Raw genomic sequence first — 27,471 nt, forward strand, 5'->3', positions numbered from 1 at the left:
AGGAAATTTTGCTTTGACACGCTTGACCTGTATGACTCCAAGGAAGCATCAACCTTTGAACTCAACCTTTCACTGGTATAGGCAATTATGGCACACTCATAATTATTAAAAATCCATCTCTATTTGTGGAAGTTATTTCTAAGTGGGAGTTTCCTATCCTGAAAAAATTATATGTCTACACTCAGAAGAAAAAAAAAAGGAAGTTATTCTTTGGCTACTTGGGATACAAAAAAAATTATTGCCAGTGCCTGCCTTCAAGAAGCTTACATTTTACTGGGAGTAGGGGCTCAGATAAGTAACTAGAAGGGAATTCCCAGGGTAGGTTCACTGAGAATGCTAAGACTTGGGGGAATCCACAGATGGGCAGGAAAGAGGAAGGACCAAGGTAAACATTTCCCTTGTTTCTAGGAAGAAGCTTGGATGACAGGAAAAACTGGCTCCTTTAGTCAACATTTCCCTTTCCCCTACAATTATCAATGTTTTTTTCATCTTAGGTTACCCTAATCTATATTGTATGTATGTATTCATATTCTCTCTCTCTCTCTCTCTCTCTCTCTCTCTCTCTCTCTCTCTCTCTCTCTCTCTCTCTCTCTCTCTGTATATATATATATATATATATATATATATATATATATATATATATATATATATATATCTGTATGGGACACTCTGCATATAATTATATACATGTACAGGATAGCTAGGTGGTGCTATAGTGCCCCAAACACTGCATCGGGAAGACTCATGTTTCTGAGTTCAAATCTCATTTCAGAAACTTACTAGCTGTGTGAATCTGGACAAGTTACTTTACTCAGTTTCCTCATGTATAAAATGAGCTGGAGAAAGAAATGGCAAACCACTCCAATAACTCTGTCAAGAAAATCCCAAATGGGGTCACAGAGAATCAGAAATAAGAAAATGACTAAATGGTAGCAAATATAAATGTATGTTAGAAACTTAAGTGTTTGGGAGTGGGACTAATTTCACTTCTGTCTTTGTATCATTGTGTGCTTCCATAAATATTTATTGACTAAGTGACTGATCTGACTCCCTTCCATCAAGGCTCTCACTAAGTCAGAAAATAGACAAATTATTCAAATACTCTGAAACATAAGTGAGCACTGTCATCGTCATCCTAAAATGGGGGGGGGGCAGTGCGGGGTGTCAAGAATTGTTACCTGAATCTGAAACTAGGACAAAAGATTTATATGCTGCAATCAAAGGGGGGGGGGGGGTGGAGAAACATATTTTTCTCTTCCTCAGTGACAATTGTTTTGAAATTTTTGCTGATTCCTGATTCCTTCATTTATCTTAGTTAAGCCACCCACTCAAAACCTCAGTCGGCCATGACTCTTCTTCCCTCTCCCTTCTCACTCCCCATTCAATTAAATGTTGCCAGATCTTCCCCACTTCTATCTCCACAATATCTCCCATCTGTCCTCTCATCCTATGGCTAGGACTCAATTTTGGATTCTTATCACTTTCTCCTGCGCTGCTATCATATCATCTCAATTGATTTCCCTGTGTCCAGTTTCCCTTTCAGAACTTCCTGGCACTCTCTACCCTCCATACGGTTGCTAAAATAATATTCCATTGGACAGATTTAGTCCTACTCCTTCCCGGCAAAGTTTCCTCTTTCTTCCTACTGAGTTTGGGGTAAAATATAAAATCAAATTAAAAAAGGCTTCCTGGCCTTGTTCCTAATCTCAGTCTCAGTCAGTGTCTGTGTGTGTCTGTATCTCTCTCTCTGTGTCTCTCTCTGTGTCTCTCTCTGTGTCTCTCTCTCTCTCTCTCTCTCTCTCTCTCTCTCTCTCTCTTTCTCTCTCTCTCTCTCTCTCTCTCACACACACACACACACACACACACACACACACACACACACACACACACCATGACGTAAGGTTTGCAAAATACTTCTCATCCATTTCCTCCCTTGATCCACTTAAGGCTGTCTATAGTCTGGCTCTAATCTTTCTAGCCTTATTTTATACTACGTTCCAAGCAAACCATCCTACCAGCTATTCCTCGATTTCCTGCTGCTGTCTTTTTACTTTTCTCACAGTGTTTCCCCCTTGCCTCATATGTGCTCCCAATTCCCCATGTCTACCTGCCCAAATTTTCTCTTCCTGCAAAGCTCAGGTCAATCTAGTCCATGAAAACTTTCCTTAGGCCCTTCCGTCCTCCTCTTCCTTTTCCCAGGTGAATGTGATCTACACCTCTTTAAATTTCCCTAGAGATAGAATCTTGGGATCTTTCCATTGCCGCCATCTCTTTCTGTATTGTGTTGTACTCAGCTGGGTACAAATTCTACCTTCCCAGAAGATTTCAAGGTTCCTGGGAAGCAAAGGCTGATATTTTTCATTTTTGTGTTACCAGAGCTCAGAACAACTAAGATGCTTAATAAATGTTTGATGAATGAATGAATGTTTCCAGTAAATACTTAAGGCTGTTAGATTATCACTGAATTGAAAATCTGGAGTCTGGGCTTCTTTGAGACCCTTCACCTGTAGCGACAATCTGTGTACTGTTTCCCAGTAACACACAGCGACTGTCTTCCACTCACATCTGCAATATTCTGCACCCCATATTTATTTCCCTTTAACTACATTGGTATCTGTTACAATAGATAACTGTGGACTAATTAGATATTTTGATCTGAACCACTTCATTTATCCAACAATTATTAGATGGTGATGATAGTTTAAGAGAGCTTTAAGATTTTCAAAGTGTAGACAGTCAGCCAGATAGACAGATAGATGGAAGGATATATGTGTGTGTGTATCTACATGTGCATATATGTGTTTGTGTATATACACATGTAGTTATTATATATGTTTATATATAATATATATACACACACATTATGTGTATATATGCATATTCCACATGATGCGGAACTAGAAAGGTTCAGCTTCATGAGTTCAAATTTGACCCCGTCAGACACTCACTAGCTTGTGACCCTGGGCAATTCACTTAACCCTGTTTGTCTCGTTTCCTCATCCATAAAATGAGCTGGAGAAGGAAATGGCAAACCATTCCAATATCTCTGCTGAGAAAACCCTAAATGGGGTCACAAAGAGACAGACATGACTAAAAACGAGTGAAGAACATCAACAATGTACCAGGCACTGTGCCAGACACTGTAGACACAAAGGAAGATAAAAAATATGGGCCCAGCTCTGGTGGAGCTCACAATCTTAAGGGGAGGAAGACATGGAAACAATTATGCATACATAAGGTAGAAATAATATAACTGGGAGAGACTTATGGAGGCAGGCACTAGCAGTGGGGAGTCTGGGAGAGGACTAATGTGGCAAATAAGATTTGAATTGAGGGTAGAAGGATGCCCAGGGAATCAAGGAGCAGAGGGGAGGAAGGATAGTAGGTTAGGCTTGGGGGACATCCAGAGATCTGAAACAGGAAATGACCTCAGAGGTCATTGAGTCCAACAACCACATTTTATAAAAGAGAGATGGAGGCTCTGAAAGTTAAGTGACTTGCTCAAGAATTTGAACCCAGGACTTTCATCACCAGCATTGATGCTCTTTGAACTAACATACACTGACATTTATTATGAAATTACTTCATAAGTTTGTGAAGGGGACTAGAATGGAAGTAACCCATGGTCCCTACTTTTATGTAGCTTATATATTTCAGGAGTATAAGAAAAATACACAGGGAACTATAATCAGCAGCATTACATGATAAGCTAAGTTCTAGAGAGAAACAAAACAAAGCTTTCTGTGAGATTGGAGAGGAAGCAAAGAGGTGGACATTGTTTTGAACTTGGGAGTCAGAAGGAGCTGTTTGAATACTGCCTCAGATACTTAGTAGCTGTGTGATTGCTCTCTGCCTCAATTTCCCCATCTATAAAATGGGCACAATAATTGCACTTACTTCTCAGCTGTCGATCAAATAAAGTAACATATGTAAAGAATATAAATACTGTTATTATTATTTTAATTATTATTAATAATAATAATTACCAACTGGAGTAACTAGGGAAGTGAAGCTTTCTCAAAGAAGTGGAATATAAGTTATACTTTAAAAAATAATAGGAATTAAAGAGGTGAATAAGAGGGTCCCTCCCAGGTAGAAGAAACAAAGATCAAAGATACAGAGGTGGAGAACATCTCATGTCTACTTTTCCTTACCCCTCTTCATGTTGCCTTGCTACTAGAAGAAGAAACTTGAGAAAAAGTTGAGAAATATAATAATAGGTATTATTTGGGTAGGAAAATGTACACTATTTTGATTGGACCATCCAATGCAGGGAGTACAGGGCATGGAGTAGAAATCTGAGTGGTGTCAGATTTCTGAGAGCCTTATATCTCAAAAAAAGTGATTTTCTGCTGCAGAATTCCCATGCTACAGACACTACATACACATTTTACAGAAGACAAAACTGAGGCTTAGGGAAAATCATTTGCCCACCACAATATAGATTGAGACAGGTTTTAAACCCAAGTTTTTTTCTAATTCCAGGTCTGGTACACTTCCCGCTATCCTGCCAATATACATCCCACCAGTTGTACTAGTACCTTGCTCCCACCATCGCCTTATATCTCTTTTGTATATATCTAGAGAACACATTGTCAGGAACAGGCCTTTATCACCTCTCACTTGGTATATTGTAATAGTCTTCTGGCTGATCTCTCTGCATCGTCTCTCCCTGATCCAGTCCACCTTTCACTCAGCTGCCAGAGTGATTTTTCTAAAGCTCAGGTCTGCCTTTGTCACTTATTAACTCCAGGATCAAATCTAAAATCCTTTGTCTTGCTTCTAAAGCTCTTCAGAACCTACTCCCCATCCTTTCCAGGCTTCTTACAACCGATCCCTTCCACATTCATTGTTCTTTCAATGGTGTATACTTGCTGCCGGTCCCCCCAGTCTTTCTGTCTTCCTTTAAATTCTAATGAAAAGACGCTTCTATAAGATGCCTTTCCCAATCCCAAATTAATGCTGCTGCCTTCCCTTTGGGCTTCTTCTTCAATTATCCTGAATCTAGCTTATTGTATATATTTGTTTGCTTGTCATCCCCCACATTTGGCCCACGACTTCCTTGGGATCAGAGATCTTTTTGATCTTTCTTTGTATCTTTGTCACTTAGCACTGTACCTGATATATAGTAGGTGCTTAATAAATGCTGACTTGACTTAAATTAACTTCACATACTTTAAGACCCAACCACACTGGCCATCTTGCTCTTCCTTGTATGTAATACTCTAATTTCTGACTATCTGCCTTTTCACTGAATTTCTCTGACACCTGATCATTTTCCTTTCTGTCTCTACCTTTGGACTTCACTGGAATCCTTCAGGAGTCAGCTCCAATCATGCCTTCTGCATGGAGGTCTTTTCTAGGACCCAACCTCTTACTGTCTCCACTTTGAGATTCTCTCTCCAGTCTATAGCACAATACTTCACACATATAATTTTAAGCTGATATATATTATGCACACCCATACACACATATGTATATCAGTTAAATATATATATATATATATATATATGTATACACACACACACACACACACACACACAGGGCAGCTAGGTGGCACAGTGGATAGAGCACCAGCCCTGAAGTCAGGAGGACCCGAATTCAAATCTGCTCTCAGACACTTAACACTTCCTAGCTGTGTGACCCTAGGCAAGTCACTTAACCCCAACTGCTTCAGCCAAAAAAAAAATATATATATGTATATATGTATATATATACACATATACACACATACACACAATATGTATATATACACATATGATATGTGCTTTTTTGTTGAACTTATTTTAGCTCATTATCAATTTCTTGGAACTTTGAAGAAAATAGAAAAGGCTTTTGAATTCAATGTGCAGGGGGAATGCCATTAAGTTCAACCTTATAAAATTATATAAAAGCACATAATGCTATAGAAGGTGAAATGGAATATGCTTTATCAAAGCTATGATGTTAGGAGCAGTTCAGGCACCAGAAGCAGCACCTGCAGAATCCCAGAGAGTAAAGGTATCTGAGTACTCATCACCAGTTCAATCCCAACTAATTAAGAAAAAACCTCAATGGCCTGTTTGACTGTGGCACACCCCTACATACCTACTCTAGGAGTATCAGTGCTTCCCTATTACAGTTAAAATGAAATACAAGCTCCTCTGTTTAATTTTTAAGGGTTTTCATGATTCTAGCTCAATCTAGCTTTCCAAGTTGATTACATATTACTTTTTCCTGTACATGCTGGATTTCAGCCCAAGTGGCCTACTTCATATTTTGACTATCATTTCCTATATTGCTCTATAAACATGTGTACATGTATACACATGCACATACATATAACATGTGTGTATATAGGACATCCCTATGTACTTAGAACTTCCTAATAATTTTTTTTTCTTTCTGAGGCTGGGGTTAAGTGACTTGCCCAGGGTCACACAGCTAGGAAGTGTTAAGTGTCTGAGACCAAATTTGAACTCGGGTCCTTCTGAATTCAAGGCTGGTGCTCTATCCACTGCCGCCACCTAGCTGCCCCCAGAACTTCCTAATAATTAAACCTAAGTTGCTTGAAGTTAAGAATGTTTTTTTGTTTTGTTTTGTTTTTTTGGCTTTGTATCACAAAGCCTAGCACAGAGAGGTACTTAATAAATACTAATTTATGGACTGATTATATCCCTAAGTGCCTAGCATTAGGGATGCTACTGAATTTTGTTGATAGATTGCTTGTGTTCTCCAGATCTGAAATTCTCACCTATGTTTCCTGGTGTCTCTTAAATTTTGAATAAAAATCCTCTATTCTGAAAGAAGCCTTTCTCAATCCTCCTGGCACAGTCTGACAAAGCTTGTCTTTCCAGTCATTTTTTAATTGTGTCTGACTCTTTGTGACCTAACTTGGAGTATTCTTGGCAGAGATACTGGAGTGGTTTGCCATTTCCTTCTCCAGCTCATTTGACAGATGAGGAAACTGAGGCAAACAGAGTTAAGTGACTTGCTCAAGATGTCACAGCTGAATTGTGTCTGAAGTAGGATGAATCTTCCTGACTGTAGGCCTGGTACATCTTATCAGATGATAAGTTTAGTAGGACATTAGATCTAAATCTAAACATTTACTAAATCTTTACTAAAGACATTACTAAATACATTAGATATAATAACACAGAAGTCCATTACCTCTTGAACCAACATTATACTTTTGATAACTAGAATTGTTAAGATAACTTTTTCGCCATGATTTGCCCAATATTTCCCATTTCCCAAAGACATTAACAATATATTCTTAATATATAAGAGATATATTCTTAAGATCTATTTCCATAAATGTTTGTTTCATGGAGCAAAAAAACTTCCAAGAGGAAGAACTGGAAACTCCTCATTTTTTGGCCCCCCCTCTCACCTCAGTCTCTATAGCTCCCAGCACTCTCTGGCCAGAACTGCCCACGCCAGTCGGTGGAGCTGAGCATCCCTGGTCCCTGCCTACCTCCTCCAGCCTGCGGCGCTGCTCTTTCTGCTCCTCAATGCGTTTCTGACGCTCTGCCAACAACTGGCGTTTATGTTCCTCATTCTCGCGTTGTTGCTGTTCCAGTTGCTGGCGTCGCAGGGCCTCGGAACGTTCCTTGTTGGCCAGCTGAAGCCGCAAGAAGTCCCTTCTCAGGGTGGATTCACCAGGCAAGTTCAGGATGGAGCTATGTGGGGAGAGAAAAGGCGGTGAGAACGGGGATGCTAAAAGAAAAGAACGCTCCCCCAGAGGTGGGACGGCATCACAAACAAGATCAGTTCTCGGCAGGAGAAGCCCAATATTTAGTGCATCTTTCCCTCATCTACCTGGGGAAGGTGGATCTTAGCCATGGGCAATGTGAAAGCTGTTGGCTTCACACCCCTTATAATACACTACCATAAATCATCTCTAACTTATTAAAGTGACCATTAGCACCAAATAAATTGGTAATAGAATCCAACCGTTCATTTTGGTAAAAATACTAATAATTACAATGAAGACATTCTTGATAAATAACACAACATATAAAATCTAGTATGACAGCCACGGATCTAAGAGCTCAAATAGAATTTAATATTTTTTATTTAGTTACAAAAAATCATCAATACAGCTAACAAAGCCAATTAAGTCAAGGTTATAAGCTTTTATTAAACACCTACTGTATGCTAAACACTGCACTAAAGGCATCCCAATAGAAAAAAAGAAGGGTGTTATATAAAAACTCTGTTTATATAGCCTGTTTAAGAATTTTAAAAAATGTTTATTGACTAATTGTTGACTATACTCCAATCACCACTCTACCTTCTCCTCTCCTAGTTTCTGGGTTTTTACTCCCTCAGTGCTTCCCAGTTATCTTCTTTATGTGTTGTATTATCTCATTGGGATATAACTTCCTTGTGGTCAACAACTATCTTGCTTGCATATATTTATACTCCCAGCACTTAGTCTAATCGGCATAAGTCCTTAATAAAATTTTGCTCTATCATTAATCTATCTATCTAGTTGTCTTTCTTTCTCTTTCTTTATCTCTTTCTCTTTTTCTCTTTCTTTCTTTCTCTCTCTCCTTCTTTCTCTCTCCTTTCATCTATCTTTCACTTATTCACTCATTTTAAACTACATCTAAGGTTCAACAAATCCAGACTTTCAAAGAACTAGAAACAATATTACAAAATGCAAGTTATAAAATAACCAATTCCCCTCCCCTGCATCCTTCCCCCACCACACACTACTCCACATGAAGAATGTGTCTGGTGGTCTGTATAACAGGGACATCTGGCTCCTCTTTTAGGAGCCAAATCCAATTTTCCTTCTGTTCTGGCAGTGATACTACCATCATTTAGCACTTGCCCGGAATGTCCTACAGCCCTTGAAATGGTACTCTGAATTACAATGGGTATTTAAAAGATGGTGGTTTGCTACATTGTCTTAGATTTTTTTCCAGATCTTATAATTTTTATAGGGATTACACATAGGGTTACTTTTTTAAAAGACCCAATTTAATAGAATCATAGAACTACAGTTTTGCTAGGAAGCTCAGAGGCATCTAGTCCAACTGTAGCTCCAAATTTCCACTAATACATATCCACTAAATGGTTCAACATGTTTTATTGAATTGTAATAGTAGTTCATGCATGCAATAGATGAAGCATCTATATGATGCCCCCAATTGCTAATATTCTCCCTCCCTAACTATATTGTTTTTATCTATTATGCATTTATTTTGTGTTTGTTTTATATATATATATATGCATACACATTTAATTTATAGATGTATGTGTGTGTGTATATATATATATATATATACATACATATATAGATATATATGTATGTATATATATATATATGCATGCATTTTTTTCCTTAACAGAATGTTAGTCTGTTGAGAGAAAGGTTGCTTTTATTTTCATCATTTTATTTTATTTTATTTGTACCTGGTATATACATAGTGCTTAATAAATGTCTATTCATTGATTTACTGAAATATCAGAAGATTTGGATTAGGGATATAGAAAAGGAAAGATGAGCCAAAAGAGCTATCTATGTGATGATTATGAGAGTGAAAATAAAGGTATCTGGGTAGGGGAACTGATCAGGATTGATTAATTGATTTTCCCCTTGCCCAGTTGAGGCAAACATGGAAAATAACAGTCAGGTTGAGAAAAGATAACAAAGGCCTAAAGGATGGTTTATTCTTTATTAATATTTTATGAGGTGTTAGAGAGTAGCTAGTCATTGGCTGGCAAAAATATTGACCATGCCTCTGGTGTCCTTAGAAAAGCAGGATGCACTTTCTAGACAATCAAAATATTTCTAAGGAATCTTCTTTCTGACATTGTACAAGAGTACCAGATTTTGAAGAAGAATCTAGGTCTTGAGAAGAAATCATTCCTTAGTTCTCAGGGAAATATGATACTTTTCTCTCCCTCCTTTCTTCTGCCAATACTTCCATAAGGCATGATGTCTAGTTGTACAACTACTCACTCAATAGAAGGTACCAGGCGAGTATGGAGAAAACATTGTGAGTCTAGTAGAGTTTGCTACATTGTCTTAGATTTTTTTCCAGATCTTATAATTTTTATAGGGATTACACATAGGGTTACTTTTTTAAAAGACCCAATTTAATAGAATCATAGAACTACAGTTTTGAAGATGAGAAAGTGGGGCTACAGCCAGTAAGGTCATTAATGGTCTTAGTCATACATGAGTATGATTTCCTACTATGGAACCCGATGAATGTGCTTACTCTGCCATTAATGATGTATAATTAAGGACAGTAGTTTGAAGTTACCATTCTTACAATGCATATTAGTAAATAAAATTTTTGAGCTCATTGTTCCAGGTGACTACTTAAGGCACATGTAGAGGCTCAAAAGTCATAATTTCAGGAGTTTGGGTCTTCCTGAAGACTGACTCTCTGAGTCAGAGCTTGGGGAAAGCCCAGAGGGAGTGCTGCAAAGGGAAATGTGGGAAAAGCAAAGAAAGTCTTGTCATAAACAAGAGTCAATGTCATTAGAATACTATTGAAGTTCAAGGACAAATTCTTTCTCTTTGCTAGTAATGGATAAGTTTATTTTTTAGGGACAGTCTGGTCTGTAGGGAGTTTATCAAGAATGTTTGTGGAGAAGTATATGTTGCATCAAAATAAAAAATTACAGTACATTTTGAAAGGCAAAATTAAACAATGATAATTCCCAATTCTCCTCTTCCCACTGCCCTGCTCCACCAACCAACCCACCAAACAAGCAGTGTTTGAAATATTAGAGGTGTGGATAATAATTATGTGATTTGGAACCAAGTGCAAATGACACATCATCATATAATACCATACCCCAATTTCCCACTCCCAACAAAGCATTAACAGAAATGACTCATTTTCCTAAAGGATTGTTGTAGTATAGAGTCCTTAATGTAAGGGGCTGAAACTCTTGAGTCAATGCACTGAGGTCAGACAATAGAGCACTTGGGGCTAATTACTGATTGGACAATACTCTATAAGAATATGCTTGGAAAATGGCCCTTCCCACTATCCTGTGCTGGCCCATTTGTTTGGTGTATACAGAGAATTGTGGGAGGGATTAGGAGGTGCAGTGAGACTAGCCAGGGTCACTTCAGTGAGAGAGACAAGGAGGTAAGGTTGCGAGATCCTACATGTCCACTCTCTTCACTTCAACCGCTAAAGACCAAAAATAAAGACTTTTGCTTATCCTGACTCTGGCTGATTCTAAGGTATCCAGGGTGCTAATGCAGTAGCCACATTTAGTGCCCAATGCAGGACCAAAGACCCTAATTTCACTGAAGAAGCCCTCAGGGACCAGGAAATAGGGTGAGTATTTTAATAGACAAACAGGGAACTTACTTTGTTAAGGGTAAAACTAGTAACCTTTTCTAGCTGAAATGGGACAGATATTAGGAAAAGATTCTCCCCCATCCTCACCCCCACCCTGAGGGGGCACTATAGAAAGCATGCTTAAGATGATCAAGGGACAAGGTTTAATTACAACTTGGTTTCAGATCACTAGATTCTTGGATACATTGGAATGCATGTCCCCTTAGTTCTTAAAGGAAGAAGAAACAGGGCCAGATAATTGGAAGCTGGTAGGACAACAACTTTGTGAATAATACAATGATAAAGATCCTCAATCAATTTCCAAGGAAACATTCTATTTATACAACATAATACAATTGGCATTAAAGAATCCTGCAAGTTATGGAAAAAGAAAAATTTTCAGAACAGCCAGATGAGGAAGTGTGAAGAAAAAGAGGAAGACAATGAAGGGACTAATAAGCAATATCACTAGAGGGCATGTGGAATTTAAGTGAGGATGAAGGGCTCATGGTGATTCTCACTCTGACCAGGCAGCTTAAACACCGCCTAAACCAGAACTGGTTCTTGACATGCCCCCATCAACTTCACTTTCTGGGATGGAGGGAGGAGGAGTAGTGGGAGGGGTGGTAATATCATTAGCACCTCCCCCCCAGCAATCACCCCCTCCTATGACTAGATTGCAAAAGGCTCTACCTAAAGCCACAGAATAAGTACAGGATTTAGCTGATTTGAAAACAGGAATATATCCTGTGATTCAACAGTTTAACTCTTCAGATCAAAAAAGTAGAAGATACATTCCTTTTGATATAGAAATCCTCAAAGACCTGAAAAAGGCTTGCTCTCTTTATGGGGTTACATCAGCTTATGTTAAGATATTATTACAGAATTTGGCTTATGAGTCTTAACCCCTAGGGACTGGAAATCTATAACAAGGACATGCTTAGAACCTGGACAAAACTTATTGTGGCTTTCTGAATATAGTGAGCTCTGTAGGATACAAGCTCAACAAAATAGTCATAGTGGAGTTAATCCTCCAATCACCTATGACCAACTAGCAAGTACAGGTTCTTATGCAGAAATTTCAGTACAGATTAATTACCCCTTAGCAGCATATGAGCAAATTGCTGCTGCTGCTATCAAAGATTTTCTCCCCAGTAAAAACGACAAGGGTGAGACCTTCACAAAAATTGTACAAGGATCAAATTAACCCTTTGCTGATTTTGTGGGATGTTTGCAGACTTCTGTCATATGAACTAATGGTGAAAATGCAGTAACAGACATTATTATAAGGCAACTTGTTAAAGAAAATGCTAATGAGGTTTGTAGAAGGATTATACTAGGACTACCCAAGGCTCTCCTTTAGAGGAGACCATAAGAGCCTGGCTGTTATGGAGTTTGACTCATGGACATCAAAAATTTTTGGACTTCAAAACCTTCAGGAATCATTGGATTCTCTGAGACATGATAAGACTATTGTAGGATTTCAAAACCCTCAGGAATCATTGGAATCCATGAGACATGAAAAGATTGTTGTAGGACTTGAAAACCCTCAGGAATCATTGGATTCTCTGAGACATGATAAGACTGTTGTAGGACTTGAAAACCCTCAGGAATCTGGATTTTCTGAGAAATGATAAAACTGTTGCAAGACTTCAAAATCTGCAGGAATCATTGGATTCCCTAACACATAAAAAGACTTGCAGGAATTCAAAAACTTGTGGGGATCATTGGATTCCCTGACACATGAATTAATGGACAATAGATTGGTTTTGGACTATCTCTTGGTTGCTGAAGAAAGTGTGTGACTGTTGTTTACATACCCTCCTTCTAGGACTTCTGGAAATCTTTTACAAGACTGTGTTGATTTATATTGTTTGTTATATCACTACTTGCATGTACAATTCATGTTTGTTACACCTCATCAATCCTGTACAGGCTGTGGGGAGAGTCATCACTAATAGCCTGTGTGTTAATGCTTAGTGCTTATGTAATAAATACCTCCCATACTGATGGGTTTGTGTATACCTGTTTCTAATAAGACCCTTCAGCCCAGAAACTGGCCAGTAATCCCCACTTCCCTTTGGTGCTTTTTATCTCCCTTCTTGAGAAGTCAGTGAGGTCATGATCACCTCCTTTTCAGTGTTTTCACCTCCTTTCCTGACAAGTCAGGGAAGGTGTTTTCACCTCCTTTCTGGGGTTCTCACCTCCCTGAGAAGTCAGGGATGGCGTGACCACCTGTGTTCTAAAACAAAAGAAAGTGGGAGATATAAAGGGCTGAAACTCTTGAGTCAATGCATTGAGGTTGGACAATCAAGCACTTGAGGCTAATTATTGATTTGGCAATACTCTATAAGAATATGCTTGGAAAATGGTCCTTCCCCCTATCCTGTGCTGGCCCGATCATTTGGTGTATACAGAAAATTATGGCAAGGACTAGGAGGTGCAGGGAGACTAGCCATGGTCACTTCTAGGTGGGAGACGAGGAGCTGAAGTCGCAGAATTCCTGCTTGTCCACCCTCTTGACTTCTACTGCTAAAGATCAAGAATAAAGACTTTTGCTTATCCCGACTCCGGCTAATTCTAAGGTATCCAGGGTGCTAATGCGGCTGCCACACCTTAAGGGACCAAAACCCATCATTTGTAAATGCGGTTTTATCACTGGTAATATCAAGATGAAAACTATTGGTAATATTTCTACTTGTAAATAAAGTTTAATTTATAAGAAAATCTGATGATGTTAAAGACTCCATTTTCAGTAACTTCCCATTGCTTGAAGAATACAGTTAAACCTTCTTATTGCATCCTTTAAAGTCCTCTACAATTTGACTTGAAATCAATCTCATCTCATACTCTTTTCCTTCATAGAGTATTAGGGCAGATAAGATGCTGGATCTTGTGAAAGTATGATATGGGCTGAAATCCTTCTCTAACATTTAGTAACTTTTAATTATGGACACTATTCTGAGTCACTTTCCACAATTTAAAAGAGAGTTATAACTCATAATGACTTCATGGAGTTTTAGTGAAGATTATCTGAGATAACATACTTAAAGTATAGTATTTGATAATCTCCTCAGTCATTAGGTGGCAAGCTTCTCCAAGTCAGGATACTACTGTATCCTTAATGCTTTGTATATTTATATATTTTTATAGATTTATAAATAGATTAATTTTATAGATATAGATGTAGATTTATAATAAATATATGTGTATATATGTATATATGTAAAGATGTATATATAGATATATGTATATATATTTTTATTGACTTTTACATTTCCAAATATATGCAGAGATAGTTTTCAGCATTCACCTTTGCAAAACCTTGTATTCCAAATTTTTCTTCCTCTCTCTTCCCCACCCCTCCCCAAGATAGCAAGCAATCCAATAATTCTTTTAAACATTATTATATATTTGTTGAAATGAACAGAATTTAGAATAAAACCAGGGACCAGGGGACTGGGTAGAGAACTTACTCTCCCCACATAAAATAATACTATAAATAATATTTCAAGAAACATGTTTAAGCTACTTGAGAATAAATAATTTTAAGCACTAGAATGCAGGTGCAATGTGTATGCTAATTACAAATTAACCTTATCTAATATTCCTCCTGATTTAAAAAAAAATATAGAGAGAACAAATGATTGTGCCAAATGAGCATCAGAAAACTGAGCAACCACAAACAGATTAGTGTTGCCATCAAATAAAACTTACAACAAAATTAATCTGGCAGATATTAATGAGCTGCATAATGGTTATTGTTTGTATGGTAATTAGTTCTTATAAATGACTGTAATTAGCATAATTTTATATAGTCAAATTTAGATTTCAATTTTCCCTTTTTTTGTTAATTTTCCAGTATCTATATCCAGAACCAACAGTGACACTTTCTCTATGCATTTTAATCCTTCTCAGCTGTCTATCTTGTCTATCTGTCTGTCACATAAGCACAGAAACATACACACACACACACACACACACACACACACACATACATGTTCTGAATCTGATCCCCAATGGTCAGGGATCTCTATGACCCCTTCCCCTAACATGGTTTAGAGCTGAGAATTTCTATGTTGAAGTTGGGGCCGGAGGAAGGCCCGGTTCAGAGAAACTATTTATTTGACAGATAGGAAAGTACCTTCCCCGTGCCCTTTGGCATTCTACTTGGGCTGTCCTGATGTTTCATTTATTGCTCTTTTAGTATATAAATTTAATTTGTCTATATATGCATTCAGAAATCATCACTGAAAATATAATATATGTAAATATATTGTAAATATATATATATATAATAAATTATATATATATAATATATATGATACATATATATATATATATATATATATATTTTAAATGTATATGTAAAAGTATATGTATAATGTATGTAAATGTACCCCTCTAGAGGGGTAGCTAGGTAGTGCCAAAGTTCCCAGAATGCCTGAAATCAGGGAGATACATCTTCCTGAGTTTAAATCCACCTTAGAAAGTTACTAACTGTATGACCTTGGGCAAGGCACTTAACCAAGTTTACCTCAGTTTCTACATCTGTAAAATGAGCCGGTGAAGGAAATGGAAAACCACTCCAGTATCTCTGCCAAGAAAAACCCAAATAGGGTCATGAAGGATCAGACACAAGTGAAAAATAACAGAACAACTTCCCTCTAGAATGTATGCTATTTTGCTTTATGTCTCTGTATCTAGTGTCAGGCAGGAGCTTAATGAATGCTTGCTGATCAAATGACTGAGTGCAAGTCTTAGTACTCTTGTGTTCTTAAGACCAGCCCTCACTATAGTGGGAGAAGTGTACCAGCAGATTAGCCACAGGATCCTGATTTTTTGGTGTCCCTGGCAATTACCACCTACTTTAGGGTACAATCTACACTGGTAGAGAGCAAATCCTTACCAGGAAAATCAAGGGTTACTGAAATCCTGAAATTTGTGCAAGGGGCTAGAATGGTTTCTGTTCTGAGACTAGGCCCACTCTGGGATTCTTCTACCCACCTGCAATGTCTTGATGTGAGTTGGACCCTTCCACACGGGGGTGGCCAGTGAAGGAGGGAAGCCCAAGAAGGAGTAAGATAGAGGCACCCACATTTTTCTCCTCAATTTTTGCCCCATGGGAGATTGTTTATTTTCAACTGTTCAGAGGCAAATGAAAACTGGGAGCAAAGTCATTTTTATTCCACTTGCCTTTTCAAATAGGCAACTGCTCCAAGACCCTATGCTGCAACAGGGCTGTTTGCTGTTGTTCTCACTCTTTGCTAAGTTTCTGGTCTTGTCTCTTGCAAAAATTCTCATTCCCTCTAGAATTGTCTTAGCAGTTTCCATCTATCCCTCACAGTCTAAGCAAGGATTATCTCTTCCTTGAAGCTTTCTTCTTTCCTTCTTGGCCTTTTTCTCTGAGCCTTTCTTATGGTGTAGTCTAGCTGTTTGTATATGACTTATCACCCCTCTAGGCTGTGGGCCAACTTTCTTTGTGTGTCCCAACCTGGTACCATAAAAAGAACACTTGCTTTGTAAATCCACCTTTGAATCCCTCTTCTGACACCAACTAGCTATATGATCATGGGAAAATCATGTAAACTTCTCCATGCCTCAGTTGTAGCATCTGTAAAATGAGGGGTTTGGATTAGATTGTCTCTAAGATTTTTCCAATTCTAAAATTCTACCTCATAATCAGCACAGAGAGGCCATGGGGTGATTACCAGAGAATGATACTTGAACCAAGGCCCTGAGGGAAGATTTGAGTAGAACTTTTATCTTTTACACCTAGAAAAAATTTCTATGGGGACTTGGAAAGGAGACTCAGTTTACCCTGTGCTTAAGGCTATTACACTGCCCAGAGACTGGCAGTCCTGGATAGTTGCCAGATTAAAGAAAATTATAGCAACCTCAAATTTGACTTTTTTTTTCTTTTTGGTTACTTTCTGCAGCAATGAATGAACCATAAGCCTCTGAGGATTTTCCAAAAGTACCGAACAATGTTACTTCCCTGAATAATAGACCTTGTGAATGCCTTTTTCTTCTAGGATCAAAGGCAGAGCTTTCTGATGTCTAAACCTGCTTGTAACCTGGTTCTAACTTACCATCCTTATTAGATATTAATGCTCTCCCTCCTTCAACTGGTCTTTTCTTGCCATTTCTCACATCTCTCTCCTCCGGCTCTTTGCAAAGATTGTTCCAGACAACAGGAATATATTCTTTCCACGTGGAATTCCTGGTTTCATTCAAAGGTCAACTGAAGGCCACTTCCTACTAGAAACCTTTCCCAATCCTCCCTGCTGCTATTATTCCCCCCCCCAAAAAAAATTGAGTCATTTCAGCCATGTCTGATTCTTCATGACTTCATTTGAGGTTTTCTTGGCAAGGCTAATGGAGTGGTTTGCCATTTTTTTTTTTTTTGCAGCTCATTTTACAAATGAGGAAACTGAGGCAGACAAGGTGAAGTAAGTTGGCCAGGGTCACACAGACAGTAAGTGTCTAAGGCCAGATTTGAATGCAGTTCTTCCTGACTAAGGCCTGAGGCTTTATCCACTGCACCAGCTAGCTACCCTGAAAATTACTCCATTTATTTAGAATATATTAATATGTATTGCTATTATATATTTTATCATATACATTATATTATATAATATAGTCACAAACACATATGCATATGTATAAATATATACACACATATACACATATGGAGAGAAAGGGAGAGTTAACACTAATAAAATATAAGCTCTTTGACACCAGGAGTTACTTCACTTTTGCTTTGTACCCCTAGTATCTAGTACGACACCTGCCACAATATAGGTATTTAATAAATGCTTATCTTAATGGGACTCTAGGATAATGGTGCCTTCGTGATGAGGTTCCCTAGACATGAACTGACCAGAACATTAGGCCTTCCCTGAAAGCTTGAAAATAAACAGAGATATGTCTTGTTCTCTTCAAGATCATTTGCCATGAGTGAATGCTACCCAGATCCTAGGCTCAAAAACATAAACCCTAAAGGTATAGATAAGGAAATAGAAACTGAGAATAGTGGTGTTAATTAGCCACGGTCAGAAAAAGAATCAGAGACAGGATTGGAACTGACTCTAAACTAAACATTAATTCCCCTGGACTGCAGTTCCTTTGAGATGGCAGAAGTCTCATTGCCCCAGTTAGACTGGAAGCTTTCTAAGGTTTGGGTTTCTTCAACCTGCTTTGTTCATATCCCATGCCCCACCTGCCAGTGCTTTGGAATCTTTCAGCATTCAACAAATAATGATTGAATACAAGTTCTCCTTTGATGACTGGCTCATTGTGAATGGTGGTAACTCTGGGTTCTTGTGGCCTAGTGTGGGTGTGGTCACCCTGGCATCCTTAGAGTTATAGCAGTGAACAGAGCACTAGACTAATAATGCAATTAAAAAATTAAGGACACCTCAGAAATATCAATTGGTCATGACCTCAGATTTCCTGGATTTCAATCAAAATCACCTATGCAGAACAACTTGTTCATGACTCGGATGCTGCTATCTAATTTTTAAAATGTCCTTCTCTACTTTTCAGGAATTCAATAGGATTAAAGTTGATAAAAAATTTTTAAAAGTATATAAAAATTAAAGTTTATCAAGTATATAAAAGCTATAAAGTTTATAAAGATAGGATATAAAGTTTATAAACTATATAAAAATTTTCTAAAAGTTCATACAATTATGAACATATTTATTCATTTATTTTTTTTGCTGAAGCAACAAAAAAAGTTAAATGGGGTTAAGTGACTTGCCCAGGGTCACACAGGGAGGAAGTGTTTGAACTCAGGTCCTCCAGACTTCAGGGCTGGTGCTCTATCCACTGAACCATTAGCTGCTCCTAATGAACATAATTCTTAATTATGATCAGATGGCATGCCTGTGAGTTGGGGAGAGCCAAGTGAAGAAGCTAGATCACCACAAGCATAGAGCAGTTTGAACAGTACACAGGTGAATCAATAGTATGAGTGCATTTTAAGTTCCAATAACTTAAAATGGCACAAAGACTTTTGGGGCACCTCATGTCATTGGTTTTGTGCCTAATTTGCATGGGTAGCCATCAGAAAGACTGTGAAGTCTCCGGTTGGATAACTGACTGGGAAATAGCATGTGCCAGTGAGATTGGGCTGGCTACAACTGGAGACACAACATTTGGTATTCTACCTCTGAGGACGGCTTCATTTTCCACATGGTTTCCTGGGAGCCATTATCTTTACACGGCCAAATGAGTCCTGGCCAACATTTTAAGCCTCAGGTGCAAGGAAGGGATTCTTTGGTCTTTGCCCTTGGAAGATGATACGGCTGAGCTGGCCATCTCTTGGCAGGCAAAGAGTTTATAGGATTGCGGGTTTACCTCTCATAGGGAACAGAAATCACAGTGAGGTGTTCACCTCAGGCTTATTGGCTTAAAAGTTCAGAACTGAGGAAAACTCAGAATCAAATTCACCAAAGCAGACAACACAGGGATAAAAAAATGAGGGAGTGTGATACTGGAGAAAGAGCCCCAGCCCTGGGTTCAAATCTCAGCTCTTATAATAGGTTAAGATGCTTAATCCTTGTGGGCCAGAGCTGGACTGGATGGTTGCCATGATCCTGCCTAGCTCTAAAGCTATTACCCTGTAATTTATGACCTCTTAAGTCACCTTTCAGTTCTCAAGTTAGGATCTCTCTGTTTGAGAAAATATCTAGTTGAAGCACTGAGGGGTGACAATGCAGAAAGGATGCAATTGAGGACTTCCAGGCACTATGCTGGGAGGACAAAGAGAAAGTAAAAACTAATCTCTCAGAGAGCTTTTTTTTTTTTTATGGGGGAAAAAGATATATAAAAAGATGGAAGTATATGCCTAGATAGAGCTAAGGGCACAGGAAATAGAGTCTAGAGGCAAGAAGACCTAATTACAAACCCAGTCTTAGATACTTGCCAGCTGTGCAACCTTAAGCAAGCCATTTAGTCTCTGTCTACCTCAATTTCCTCATCTATAAAATGGGGATAATAATAGTACCAAACTCCAAGGTTGTTGGGAAGATAAAGTGAGGTATTTGTAAAGAGCTTTGTAAACCTTAAAGGATGATGGTGATTATGTAACTAAACTAAGAAATCAGGATATCAGAAAAGATTTCGAATAGGGAGTGACACAAAAACTCATTATCAAATAAAGTAAGGGATTTATAAAAGGCAAAAGGGAAGGAGAGAGTCCCAATCACTGGGAAAAATCTATACAAAGGAACAGGGGCTAGACGTGGGAACGCCATGTTTGGATCATGGCAAATAGGTCCATTTGATTCTAATAATAAAAGCTAAGATTTCTGTAGCATTTACTATTTGCCAGGCATTGGACTAAGGATATCTCATTTAACCTTCACAACAACCCTGGCTAGAACAGAGCTGTGAGGACTGGACCATGACATAAAGTTAGGAAGGTTGGCTTGGCAGCAAGTGTGGAAAGCCCTTAAGTGGCAAAGTGACAAGGTTCTGTGAATATTATTATGGCATGGCCAACGGCAAACTGGTTCCTTTATTTTAATTCTTTCATTTTAATTAATAGATTTAAGTTGAGTACAAATACACAGAGACAAGGATCATAAGATCACAGATTTAGAGTTGAGATGGTCCTAAGAGGTTATGTAGTATAATCCAGTGGCCCCCCTTTTTTAACAGATGAGGAAAGCGAGGTCCTGGAGAGGCTGAAATAGTTAAATAGAAGTCCCAGAATCCCACCTTTTCTTAGACTCCCTGGATACTGTTTTCAGAAGTGATATTTGACCCTCATTATTCTAATAAATGCCTTTGTTCTCCACTGATCTTTGTATAAGCAAAAGAACCCTTGACTAGGCCCTACAAACCTAGAGGCACAGAGAAGAAGACACTTAAAGTCTGACTCTTTTGTATGGCTTTCTCTAGAGACATTCTCTTGAATACTTAATTATACTAATGAAGAATGAGCTAAACAAGGTCATTTTTAAGGAGCATTGAAGCAAATAGATGAAGAGAAAGAGAAGGAGCACCCAAAGGTCAAAGAAGTGTGAGAAAAATGAAAGGGATGGTTTGGATTTCTTTCTTACCTGGGCTCTCCAGAGTCATTTTCCTCCTCCTCTTCTTCACTGCCGCTGTATTCATATTCTGTTTCATCTACAATTAAATTCACAGACCATGAGAGTTAGAAGGGATCAGAAAAAATGATGTTCATCTCCTTCCATCCATTTCTCAAAGGATAAAATTAAAAGCCAGAGAGGAGATGTTACTTGTCTAGCATCATGTAGCTGGTTTATGACAGAGCAGGCCATGATTCCAAGGGTTTTGGCTTCCAGCCCCAGAACTCTTTGGGACTCTCTACATGAATCATTGGGCTACTTATTGATCCAAGGGCTAAGGACACAAAGACCAATGTCCCTCAATATTTTCTTGAACTGTCTCCAGATTTTTCTCTTATCGCTACTGTCTATAACAAAGGGATTGAAAATGTTGGAAATTACTCTTTCATTATGTAATAACCTTATGCAGGGGTGATTTAATTAAATTCAGTCATATAGTTATTAAACAATAAGATGTTCCAAGCACTGTGCTGGGGATAACAATAGCAATTGAGGCACAGTCACCTCAACTTCATGGAAAAAATGTCCCAAATCACTAATAAAAAGAATGAAAATTAAAGTATCCATCAAATTGTCAAAGGTGAGAAAAGATGGAAATAGTTGTTTTTTGGAAGAGGTATTTATTTAATTTTTAATTTATGAAATAAAACCATCTCCATAACAAAGCATAATTAAAATAAAGATGATTGCACATGAAATTACAAGTTCCTTTTGTATAACTTTCGATTCCTTTAAAATATACAATAGTTATCATGTACATTTCTTTCTTCCTTTTTTTTTTTTTTTTTTTGCCTCTATCTGCATCCAGGTACAGCATTCTTATCATTGCACCACACTGACCCTTCAACTCCCTATCTTGAGGAGTCTTTATTCCATGAGAAGATTAGCTTTAATTAGTTTATAGTTTTGCTTTGAATATCATAGGTGGGAAAATATACTCTGTGACAAGAATTTTAGCTATGATTTCTGTGGACCTACAATTTGTCTATAGACCATAACTTGATAAACCAGAGTGTGTATTATACAAAATGTACAAAGTTTTAAAAACTCTCCAATTTTATATAATCTGACTACTCCCTACCCACCCCTACCAATTTCTACCCTTCCTACCCCTGGATCTGCTGTTACTGTTAGACAGATGCTCTAGGTTAGGAAATGCAATTTTTAAGAGACCTGCAGTAGACTGCTCATGAGACTGAGGTCACACTGTTCCTGGGAGCTGAGCCGTACAGAGGCTGCATGGGAGGACCTGAAATTTATGGAGTATTTTTAAAATCTGCTTAGCTTAAATCACAGGACAATTTAACTGATTAATACCTAAAACAGCTACCAGAGAAGCAAAGGCAAAAAAAAAAATAAATCAGAAGTTAAAAAAGTTTAGGAGTGTTTATACTCCATGGATGAACCCAGGGAGCCTGCTCAAGGTCATATATGTTCCAAGTGATGGAAACCTGGGATTTCCACTTAGGTCTTCCACCCTAATCACTTTTTATAAAGTATGATGCTGAAGCTGTTGTTGTACATTTGCCTTTTGTCTATACTTTTCTTACGCTAAGCCAATCAATTATTCATTCATTTATTTATTCATCAACACACATATCAAAGGTCCCCTATTGGCCATCATCCAGGACAATCTATGGAGCATTTCTGAGCTTTTGCGTCACCTCTTTCTTTCTTTTAGCCAGAATGCACCTGTCCCTAGTGCCCTGAGCTTCCTTAAAAGCCGAGATCAAATGCCACCTTCTAAGGATTGTGCTAATCAGGTCCCTGCCCCTTCCCCCACCAAAATGATTTCGGATTTTCTTTATCACAGTTACTCTACATTTATACATGTACATATTGTTTCTACCACTGAACATTTCCTTCTTGTCACTGTATCCTCAACTTCTAGTATAGTACTTGGCACATAGTAGGTAATTGGTTTATGGTTATTGATACTGTGCATAGAACACCATACTAGCAACTAGAGGAGAGGTAAAGTTTAGATAAGATATGGACCATTTCCTCCATAATAATAATAAAGATAGACATTGATGAGAGGCAGTGATATAGTAGCTAAGCCAGATTTTAAAGTATTCTGTGTTGCTGTCTCCCTCTCTTTGTGTCTCTATGTATGTGTCTCTATCCACATTTCTGTGTGTGTCTATGTCTCACTCTCTCTCTCTCTGTTTCTCTCTCTGTGTATGTGTGTCCCTTTTTGTGTCTCTCTCTGTTTCTCTCTGTCTCTTTTTCTCTCCCTCTCTGCCCTGCCCTCCTTTCTCTCTCCTCTCTCTCATTCCCCTCTCTCTTCTCTCTTTCTCTCCCCTCTCCCCTCTCTCCTCCTCTCTCCCACACAGAAACACACGTCTCACCTGGCTATTAAATTAGCATTCACATAGGTGTAAGTACTACAAGTTTAGGTATCCCCATTTTACAGATGATAAAACTGAGTCTAAAAGGCCAAATGATTTGTCTAAAGTCTCATAGCTTATAAAAGACGGAATTTGGACCCAGTTTTTCCTGACTCACAATTTTATCCTCTTTGTCATACAAAGTTTATAATCTTAAAAGAAGATAAAACTCCAGCACAAATGTGTATCAGAAAATTCTCAAATAATGTGGTACAGGAAACAAATAGGAGGTGTGTGTGTGTGTGTGTGTGTGTGTGTGTGTGTGTGTGTGTGTGTAAAAATGTACACATTTGTCTTCTTCACTATAAAGGCAGGTGACGAAATATAATATTTCATGGTTCCATGTTGAAACTTCAACTGCAATGAATAAGTAAAGAATTCAGAAAGGAATGTGGAATACTTATTTGATGAAGAAGATTATGACAAAGTAAAGAATCACATTAATCTAATTATTTCTCACCTCTAGGGAAAAACCTTCATTTATTGGACTATCTCATTTTAATACTTTGCCAGAATCTGTTGTGATTTCTTTTGTATTACTGAGAAAAATGAGCAGATGTCAATATTTCTCATAGAAAATGATTTCATTTAAAATTTTAAAAGAACATAACAAAGGATAGAATAGCAATACTCTCTCAATCATTTGTCATTGAGGAGACTGAAAGTAGGATGAGCAAAGATTAAAAGAAACAAACTGAGTCACTTTCACATAAAGGGCTTCAAGTGGATGGGATTTAAGTATCAGACATTATATCTTGTTTTGGTCGGTACTTGGAGATTAACAATGGCCCTCTGGGAGATCCTAGCCATGAGAAAGATCAGATGCCTCTTTAAATCTTCTTGAAACTCTTAGTAAACCTATTCCCTAGCATCCTAATGACTATCTGCAGCTTTTAGATAGTTCTCAGTATCAAGATTTCTTTAAGATAGTTCTCAGTATCAAGATTTCATTCATTATGGCATTTCTTCACCCTACATCATACACAATAATAACAGTACCTAGATCACAAGTGATTTCAGCTACATATTAATTGGATCTTGAGCAAATGGATTCAGTCTGGGGTTCCTTCTGTAAAATGAGAGAGGCTGGATCAAAAGATCCCTTTTAAGATCCTTTTAAGCTGTAGATATAAGTGCTAAAGAAGAAAAGAGCTCAGAAGATGCAATAGATTTCAGTAGAAAGAGCCACCATGTTGGAATTAGACTTTTCGCCTACCCCCAGTGGAATATAAGCCCCTTGAGGGCAGGGACTGCTTCATGTTCCCCTCTCGGTTATTGGTGTCTAGTATTTACTAAGGCTTGGTCAATGCTTATGGATCTACTGATGTGGACCATGGCTCCGTTCCCACCATTCGGTGGAATTCTGAGCCCCCAAATCCTTATTTTGCAAAATGAAGCTATGACTATACTTAAACTTTCACCAATCATCAATCAATAAGTGTTGACAATCTTGTAGTGTGGCAGTCACTGGAGACACAAGGAAACACAAAAGTGAAACAGGTCCTGTCCTCAGATAGTTTCATTTCTCTTTGGGGAGAATATATGTACAGAGACATAAGCACAGGATGGGAGATAATTGGGGAGTCAGTAGAACAGTCCCTAAATACACATCTAGGGAGGGAGAATACTACCTATTAGAGGGATAAGGGAAGGTTTTGAGTAGAAGGTACACATGGCTTTCAACTTAAAGGAAAGAGAGATTTTATGACACTGAAGTTAGGAAGGAGTGCATTCAAGTCAAGGAGCAGAATAAGAGCACAGGCCAGATTGACTGGATCATGGAGTATGGAAAGAGGAAGAACATACATAGAGCTGGAAAGATATGTTGTTTGTTTTAATGGGCTTTAAAAGGACAACAGAGTTTGTATTTTCTCTTAGAAGTACAAGGAGCCCCTAGAATTAACTGGATAACTCTGACATGGTCAGATCTGCATTTAAGGGATTTATTTTGGTGATGATGCAAAAGAGAGACTTGAGACAGGCAGAAGGGTGCAAGAGTGCTGATGAAGGCTGGGGAGATCCCAAACTCATGAGTGGCTATTGAAGCAAAGAGGTGCAAGAGATAATACTAGATAGAAATAGCCCATCCTCTTTGAAAGATCCATGTTGAAAATTTTGAAAAAGACAAAAGGGTTATTATTTGCTCTGAGGGGGAGAAATCATAAATGCTTGGCTTTTTAAAGGCTTTTAAAATGTGTTTGAATTATTTTCAAGTTGAAGACAGATTATAAACTAAAATATAAATAAGTACAAATAAATAAGCCAAAAAATAAATAGATGGTCTTGATGATCAAAGGAAACAAACTATATAGAATACTTGATGTAAAGCAATCGGTAAGTGTGAACTAGCCAAGTTATTTGTGGGTCTGGAGTCTAAACAATTGCTTCCTTGCTGGAAACATAGTGAAAACAATAAATAAATGACATTACCTTTTCTCTTCTCTGCTGGGGAACTTGCAGAGCACAAACTGGTACATGAGAGCATAGAGAATGTTTTCAGTAATTACTCAGATGTATAAAGAAAAGTCAATGCTGCAATAAACTTTCTCTATGGGAGGTCTGTTTTTATATGCTCCATCTCATTTTTTAGTTTTTATAGATGCCTTTTTTTAAAAAGCTCTGTCAGACTCAGTTTTCTCATCTGTAAAATATTTCTTTCCAGATATCCACAGGCCTCCTTCACGCTCAACCTTCTTTTCCAACAAAGAAAAAGGCTAAGCAAAAACATATTAAGGAAACCACTGTGCCTAGAGATGTTTTCCTCTTTAGAAGGAGGAAGAAATATACTTTCTCCTCAGATTGGGATATATTAAAAGAAGTTCCTGGGTATTAATCTTTTTTTTTAAACTAGGCCTGTGATTATATTGGGATAAGAAACTCACAGTGTGAGAAGCCATCCTCTAATAATAAAAACTGGCATTATCCCTGAAAGTTCTAATCTTAGGGAGTTGTCTCAGTGGTGGAGTGGAAAATTTTGATTTTGCAGTCAGGAAAAACTGATTTCAAATCCAGAATCAGATACTTATTAGCTGTATAGCAAGTCACTTAACCTGGCTGCCTCAGTTTCTCCATCTGTAGAATGGGGATAACAAGAGCATCTCTCTTCCATGTTTGGGGAGGGGATGACCATATCTTGCAAGCATTAAAGGGCTGTGTAAATATTGGTTGTTTTTTCACTTCCTCTGAAAGAATGAATGATTTGCTTAGGGTATCAAGAATAGGATGGATCAGAGATAAGAAACAGAACAAGACAATATTTATGCTAGGTGTTATTTACAAAAAAAATTCCAACTATGGGTTATTTATCTAAGTTCTTTTTTTCCTCTAGTTTTCAAACAGGAAAATATATTTGGGAAGCAAATATCTTTAAACTCAGTTCTTCACTTGCCATTAGAATTTCACAGTTTGTTCCTGTCTGGAGAGAATGCTTTTTATTTTTATTTTCTAATACAGATCCTCTGTTTTAAAAACAGATGCCATTTCCATGATCTCAATAGCACATATGTCTTCAAATCTCTCTTCTACAGGCCATTCTACACCCAGATGAATAACAGTGAATCTCTTGAGCTAGGAGTGATGTCAGAGGGCAGTTGGTCTGATCTTTGCCTGAACCAAAACCAAGACAAGGCCTTATGGGCCAGCTGAAAATCTGTCTGGTCTCTTCAACTGCCTCAC

At 37.9% G+C, this 27,471-nt stretch overlaps 1 protein-coding gene across 1 annotated transcript in view; it reads right to left on the reverse strand.

Annotated features, from left to right (window-relative positions):
- The window catches only part of TNIK (TRAF2 and NCK interacting kinase), a 412,485-nt gene that overhangs the window by 99,356 nt on the left and 285,658 nt on the right, over positions 1–27,471 (reverse strand). Inside the window, exons 12-13 of the mRNA XM_074301951.1 lie at positions 21,377–21,443; positions 7,460–7,664 (exon numbers count right to left, since the gene is read on the reverse strand). Coding sequence (XP_074158052.1) covers positions 7,460–7,664; positions 21,377–21,443 — 272 coding nt within the window. The remainder of the gene's footprint in view (positions 1–7,459; positions 7,665–21,376; positions 21,444–27,471) is intronic.

The sequence above is a fragment of the Sminthopsis crassicaudata genome, chromosome 3 (genome assembly GCF_048593235.1).
Source record: "Sminthopsis crassicaudata isolate SCR6 chromosome 3, ASM4859323v1, whole genome shotgun sequence".
In the NCBI taxonomy this organism is placed as follows: domain Eukaryota; kingdom Metazoa; phylum Chordata; class Mammalia; order Dasyuromorphia; family Dasyuridae; genus Sminthopsis; species Sminthopsis crassicaudata.